General features: G+C 35.9%; 1 protein-coding gene across 1 annotated transcript; it reads left to right on the forward strand.

Annotated features, from left to right (window-relative positions):
- The first annotated feature begins 4,476 nt into the window (after nt 1–4,476).
- On the forward strand, nt 4,477–5,436 carry LOC103737575 (putative olfactory receptor 56B2). Its single transcript, XM_008837404.1, has one exon. It carries the CDS (start codon nt 4,477–4,479, stop codon nt 5,434–5,436), a length of 960 nt encoding a protein of 319 aa, XP_008835626.1.
- The last annotated feature ends 2,259 nt before the right edge of the window (nt 5,437–7,695 follow it).

Raw genomic sequence — 7,695 nt, forward strand, 5'->3', positions numbered from 1 at the left:
ATGTTTTCAAAGTTGTCTTTTATAAATTTTATATTATGCTTAAACTTACTACAGCAATGGACCTATCATTAAAGGAATAATCTCTTTTTTCTTTTATAAAAAGTTAAGTAGTTTTGAAAGCATTGTATATTGGTGTTAGAAACATGGAACTTATTCATAGCTAGCATTCCATTTTTTTTATCATACTGTATCTTTACTTGAGAGATTTGAACACATAGTGAACAGACTAAAACTGCTGTCACTAAACGAGTACTATGACTACATTTCTAATTATAAAGGACACATGATGGAAAAAAACAGGACATTTATGTCAGTCTTTAGGAAATAATCTCTTCAGAATGCAGAAAAATCCATTTCTAGTGTGTAATTTTCCTGCCAAACATGGGGATCTCCATGTTTTCCCTAATTTACCCCATTGCTACCGTTGTATAACACCCAAGAGTCATAGTATCTGTTTATATTGTGAAGAGGATCAAAATAATCCCTTTTCTTGCAACAATTTCATAGACAAGAAGCAGATCTAGTATTCTATCATATTTCCTAGATGCTTGCACTTTATAATAAGAATGTACATAAAGATAATACTAGCTGTTAATATCCTTGTTCATGACCGTTGTGGACAGAGGAAGGAGAAAGTGATTGGCAGGTGACATGCAAAAATGTGATTTTATTTCTTGGCTTAACAAGTATGTTAACTCTGTGATAATGAATTCACTTCCGTATGAATAGTTTCTATATGAATGTCGTATAATCTTAAGTATTAAATTTCAATGTGTACTTTATTTTCTTGAAAATCAGTTATAACTTACCTTTCTTTGTATAAATACGTGTCTGTATGTAGTGGAGTTCTTAGCTTCCTCAATCTAATGTCTAACAGTGAACTGTTTATTAAATTTTTTCTATTTTCATACATTAAAATTTAATGTCATTTAGAGTCTCTCCAATATCCCCCATGTGCACATATTGTCCTCCATCAAATTAAATGTACTTTGTGTCTCCAAATATCCTTCAGCATGGGTTCATCCATTAGAGCTTAGTTAATTTACAAGAATCCCATGCTTGAAAGAGACTGTCTTTCCCCCTTCCATCAAATATTTGTTGCTCAAAATTTCTTAGTTGGATTTGGATCTTCTAATCCAGTTCTTTATGAGTATGCTGGGTTTTTTTTCTAGTTCAACCTTGCATGGGACTCATCCATGTTGTCACCACTGCTGTGAGTAATTATAAATAACTGATCAGTTGTCTGGAAAACTCTGTTGCCTTGTGGTCATCCACCACCTCTGGCTCTTACATTTTTCTGACCCCTCTTGCACAATGATACCTGATTTGGGAGCAGAAGTTTGAGTTTTATATAAGTGTCCTATTCAGAAAGAAGTACTCTGTAACCTCTTGTTCTCTGCATGTTGGCCAGTTGTGGGGTTTTGTGTTAATCACTATCTATTGCATAAAGAAGCTTCCCAAGTGAGAGCTGAGAGATGCATTCCTCTGTGAGTATAACAATAAGTCATTAGAAGTCAGCTTGATATGATAACTATAGCAGAAAACTAGTATTAGATTCTCCTAGAGGTCCTACAACCATCTAACCTCGGGTTATTGGGCTTGATATCAATGTCAGGTATGGACTCCATCCTAGGACACAGATAAAGAGTGGTTGGCTATTCCAATAATATTTCTGCCATCACTGCACTGGTGGGCACATCTTGCCAGGCCAGTTGTAACTATAGTTCACAGGATTTACAGCTGGGGAAGGATGATGATTATTTTTCTTTCCCGTTATTTGCAAAGCACTGTCCTGGGCTATGAATACTAGCCAGTAGAGATAAGTGACTGGTTTATGAGAGCTTAAATAACTGGTGGGCTTGTCCAAAACAAAACTTTAGTTATTTCTTGGTGTCTCATTTTTCTATGACTTCTTGGGCTTCCTTTAATATCTCAATTTTATCATAAAAATGTATATTGACATTTTCATTTTATAGCTATTCACAGGGTAGACTTTCTAATTTAATCACTGATGGTAGGGACCTTCATGTTTTCAATGAAATAATACAAATACAAGAATTTATTAATTTTTTAAAATCTATTATGGTGTTCAATTTCTTTATTAATTTCATTTCTATTTTTTTTGAGACTGGGTCTCCCTGTAAACCCAACTGACCTGAGATTCTCTACCTAGACCAGGCTAGCCTCAATGTCACAGAGTGCTTAGGATTAAAGACATCTACCACCATGCCTGGCCCCATCCATTTCTTTTTTAAAATGTTTTTTTAAAATGTTTTTAAAACATTTGCTTCTTTGAGAACTTTATGCAATGCATTTTGATTATTCACTGATAATTTATTCCAAAAATCTTTTTACATCAGTAAGAATAAAGAATCTTGTTAGAGTCAGTCAATATAAAACCAAATTAAGTATATACTAGTATTAAAAGTTGTGTTATTTTGTGGCTAATTCAAGACAATTATAGATTTTTATACCATGATATTTAAATAAACACAGATGGATTCCTGTACCAAATATATTACTTTTTCAGAATCAACTTGTTTTTAAAATACAGAGCATCTAACCATCTTTATACTCTCTTCCCCACTGGCACCTCCCAGAGCCCCCAATCCCACTGAAATTCATGCATTCTGTCATTTCTGTTAAGGCCTAGCAAGTCAAGTCAGGGTTCCCAGATATCCTTCAGTGCAAGTTCATCCACTGAGGTCTAGTCAGCCTAACCAGAGTCCCTCCTTTTTCTCACCCTGCAGTAATCAGCTGCTGATAATTTTTTACCTAAGATAGGGCCTGCAGCCCATTTCCACAGTTCTGTTCTGGGATTTTGTCTGCTTGAGTTTGCATGGTTCTGACGGTATTGCTGTACATTCATATGAGCAAGGTTCTGGGAGACTGTAGGACTCTACCTCCATATAGTCATGTACCTCTTCCACACATATATTATCTCAACCCTAAGTTCATCTAATAATGACCTATAAAATTAGGGTTACTCTAGCATCCTAGAGAAAAGAGATAAATTTTTCCAGGGAACATAAACATTATCAATAGATTTGGTGGAGGATAGCAGCTGAGGGCCAGCAGAGTACTGCAGGAATGTAACATAAGCTGTCAGTTTGAGGTGAGTGGGAAATAAGCAACAGGAGAGAATGGTGACTTGAAGCACCAGCCTCCTCTCAGGTATGAGACCATTTGTCTTTTCCTTTGTGAAAGTGATCATGATTGTCTCCAAAGTCTGGTGTACCTGACATTTCTATCAGATCCTGAATGACCCTAGATTTGATTAAGATGCAGGAAGAGGTCTTGACAAGTACTCCTATAAACAAGCTGGCCATACATCACTTTGGTCTTGGGGAAAAAGTTGCCTTTAGTAATGTCCAAATATACTCCAGTGCAAAATGGGGAAGAGGTAGAAAAAGTTAACAAGAAAAAAATGTGATATATCTGATTTTCCCACCATCCTAAACAATGTGAAGTAGCCCCTTATGATGTCTGGAGTTTTAGTATATGGAAGAATTTTAACCAGTGCTATGAGTCCATCTACATAATGTCTGACAAGGCCAAAGATGAGCCTTCCTGAAAGATGGAAGATTTAATTGGACACTGATACTTCAGTGTGATGTTTCCACCGACATTCTTTTGTATCCAGGATCCTGCAACTGGACCCACATTCCTAAATATTTACTGAAATAAAGGATAAACTGTTTAGGTTTTCCCTTACATATTTTTCAGTTGTGTTCCATGAGTTGTAGTGTGTTTTTTATGGACTACTCAAAAAACACACAAAAAATGTCCAAGATGTGGTAAGTTACTTATAAAAATAATCCACAGAAATGAAGCAGATGTGATTTGAACTATACTTTTCTTTTAATATATGCTTTGCTTTAAGGAGGACATTAATATTTCTCTAAATCAGGTTCCTGGTTATAATAGATCTAACACAGGTTTTCAATATAAATTATTGTGTTCCAACTATACATCAGTGTCTCATGATTCTAAAGTATATGAATAGAGCATGCATATATATACAAATATAGTCAAGATAATTTCATATGCAAGAAGTTGCCGTGTAGCAGAGACATTTTTTACTAAACATATTTACTTTTTAGGCAATCATCACATAAGAAAAATCCAATCTTAAATTCACAAGGTGATAATAGGCTACTTTCAACTTTATTCGTTATCTGACTTCTACAAAGATGATGGTAAACAGATTTATGATTTATGAAATATTCCATGCAACTGTTAAGCAATATCACGTATGGCTTGTACTATGGAATTTCAGGGATGACATTGATGTATGAAAAAATAAATTGTGCAACTTCTGAGAGATCATATTTCACCAGATTCATGTGAATGGCAGGATGATAATAATGAAGATGTTGATTCTCCAGAATATCATGATCTGGGCTATGCCCCTTGCTAGTAATGTCATGGTGTCAATCAAGAATAATAACATTAATTTCTTCTTCTTAGGAAGTGATGTTCCAGGATCCAAGAGGTACCAACAGCTCCAAGTTCCAGATATCTGAGTTCATTCTGTTGGGATTCCCCGGCATTCACAGCTGGCAGCACTGGCTCTCCCTACCCCTGGCCCTGCTGTACTTCTTGGCTCTCATAGCCAACATATGTGTCATTACCGTCATCCACCAGGAAGCTTCACTACATCAGCCTATGTACCATTTCCTGGCTATTCTGGCAGTAGTAGACATGGGCTTGGCAACCACCATCATGCCCAAGATTTTAGCCATCTTCTGGTTCAATGCTAAGTCCATCAGCCTTCCAGAGTGCTTTGCACAGATGTATGCCATCCACTGTTTTGTTGCTATGGAGTCAGGTATTTTTGTCTGTATGGCTATTGATAGGTATGTGGCAATCTGCCGACCACTCAGATATCCTTCCATCATTACTTTATCTTTTGTGGTCAAAGCAACTATGTTCATGACCCTCAGAAATTGTGTGGCTACCATATCAGTTCCTGTGTTGGCTTCACAGAGAAATTACTGCTCTAAAAATCAAATTGAACACTGTCTTTGTTCTAACCTTGGGGTCACTAGCCTCTCCTGTGATGACAGAAGAATCAACAGTGTCAACCAGCTGGTATTGGCTTGGGCAATCATGGGAACTGACCTAGGTTTGACTCTTTTTTCTTATGCTTTGATCCTCCGGTCTGTGTTGAAGCTGAACTCTGCAGAAGCTGCATCCAAGGCCTTGGGCACCTGCACTTCCCACCTCATCCTAATCTTTTTCTTCTACACTGTCATTGTTGTCATTTCCATCACTCACAGTGCAGGCATGAAAATTCCCCTCATCCCAGTTCTGCTCAATGTGCTACACAATGTGATCCCTCCTGCTATGAACCCCGTGGTGTATGCCCTCAAGAACAAGGAGCTCAGACAAGGTTTGCACAAGATGGTCAGAATGAACTTCATGTGTAATTAAGAATGAGAGTATATTCCTTTATCACTTTCTACATATTCACCAATTCTATTCTCCAATGAGTATAACTGGCAAAAGTAAATAATATGGGCACAATAGAGGGTGATGTGGGTTTACAAATCAATGGCAACAACTGAAACTTTAGAACAGAAAAATGAATCTTTGCAATATTTGAGCATGAGAAAGTCTTCCTTCCAAAAGAAAATAATGATGCTATTTGTCTCCACAAATAGGGAAAGACATACAGACTGTATACTTCAGGATTTTTTGTTCATATGGGTATGGCATCCAGACAGTGTAGAATAATTTACTGGCCCAGATTTTTTGCCTATTAGTTCTTTTGAATTGGAGAGTTAATCCCTTGTATTTAATTCTATGAGAGAAATTAGGGCTAACCGCTAATGTTTTGCTGCTCTATTTTTTTCACCTCATGTTTTTCAGTAAACAAAGGTCTTGAACATAATTTTTCTCTAAGAAGATATATAAATTATGAAGAAGAAACTGACAAATGTTCCATTATGCCATATCATATGCCATTAGATATATGGCCTAAATCAATAAAAACATAATAGCTTACCTTATACAGTCTCTCTGAAATGGTTATTAGTCCCCCCCAAAAAATCAGGATAATTTTTGCATATGTACAAAAACTCTTGTACATTGTTGTTGAGATATAAGAGGTTAAAGAAACTGTGAAGACAGTTTGAGATTTACTCAGTGAGTTAAACACTACAATCACCATAAATCATGGTACTTGAGTACTAAGTATTATATATACCCCACAGGGAAAAAAATTATTTGAACAAAAACATGTCTTAGAATTTTATTTACATTGCTTATAAAAATGAACAATATATAACCTTTAAATTCTAAATGGAAGCATAAAATAAAGTTTTTTCATAAAAAGGGCTATACAGACTAGTTTGTTGTCTGGCAGAAACTCAACTCACTTTCAAGGACAGGCACTACCTTAAGGTGAAAGGATGGGAAAAAATACACCAAGCAAATGCGACTAAGAAACAAGCAGGCATTGCAATTCTAATATGTGCTAAAATAGACTTTAAACCGAAACTAATCAGAAGAGACAAAGATGGCCATTTCATTCTGATCAAAGGAACAATAAACCAAGAAGATATTACAATCTTGAACTTACATCCACCAAACTCTGGTGCACCCAACTTCATAAAAACAGTACTACAAGACGTTAAGACCCAGATTAATCCCAACTCATTAATGGTATGGGACTTCAATACCCCATTGTCACCATTAGATAGGCAACAGGATGGAGAATTAACAGAGACACATCTGAATTAAACAATACCATACATCAAATGGACCTAACAGACATCTACCAAATATTCCACCCAAGGACTGAAGAATACACTTTCTACTCAGCACCCCATGGAACCTTCTCCAAAATTGACGATGTACTGGGGCACAAAACAAATCTCAACAAATACAAAAAGATTGAAATAATTTCATGCATTCTATTAGAACACAATGCAATAAAGCTTAAAATCAACACTGAAATAAACCGTAGTAACCACATGAACTCATGGAGATTAAACAACACACTCCTGAATGATGAATTGGTCAAAGGAGAAATTAAAAAGGAAATGAAAGTATTCCTGGAAGTAAATGAAAAGGACAATACAACACAACAAAACCTTTGGGACAGGTGGAAAGCAGTCCTCAGAGGGAAGTTTATAGCTCTAATTGCCTACATTTAAAAAAATCAGAAAGAACACAAATAAATGACTTAACATTGCAACTCAAGACACTTGAAAAGCAACAACAACTGAAACCCAAACCCAGCAGACAAGAAGAAATAACAAAAATCAGAGCAGAAATTAATGAAACCGAAAGACAGAAAACAATATAAAGAATCAATGAATTCAAGAGCTGGCTGTTTGAGAAGATAAAGAAGACTGATAGACCACTATCCCAGTTAACCAAAAGAAAGAAAGAGCACCTCCAAATCAACAAAATCAGAGATGAAAGGGGAAACATCACAACAGATACCAAAGAGATCCAGACCATTATAAGGGAATATTTTAAAAACCTATATGCTACTTTTGAAAACCTAAAAGAAATGGATGGGTATCTAAAAGCATGGGAACTACCAAAACTAAACCAAGAAGAGATTAACAGCTTAAACATATCCATACCACTTAGGGAAATTGAAACAGTAACACATATCTTCCTGACTAAAAAAAGCCCAGGACAAGATCGATTTACAGCAGAATTCTACCAGACTTTTAA

This window comes from Nannospalax galili, unplaced genomic scaffold (assembly GCF_000622305.1).
Source record: "Nannospalax galili isolate Female #2095 unplaced genomic scaffold, S.galili_v1.0 scaffold398, whole genome shotgun sequence".
Lineage (NCBI taxonomy): Eukaryota > Metazoa > Chordata > Mammalia > Rodentia > Spalacidae > Nannospalax > Nannospalax galili.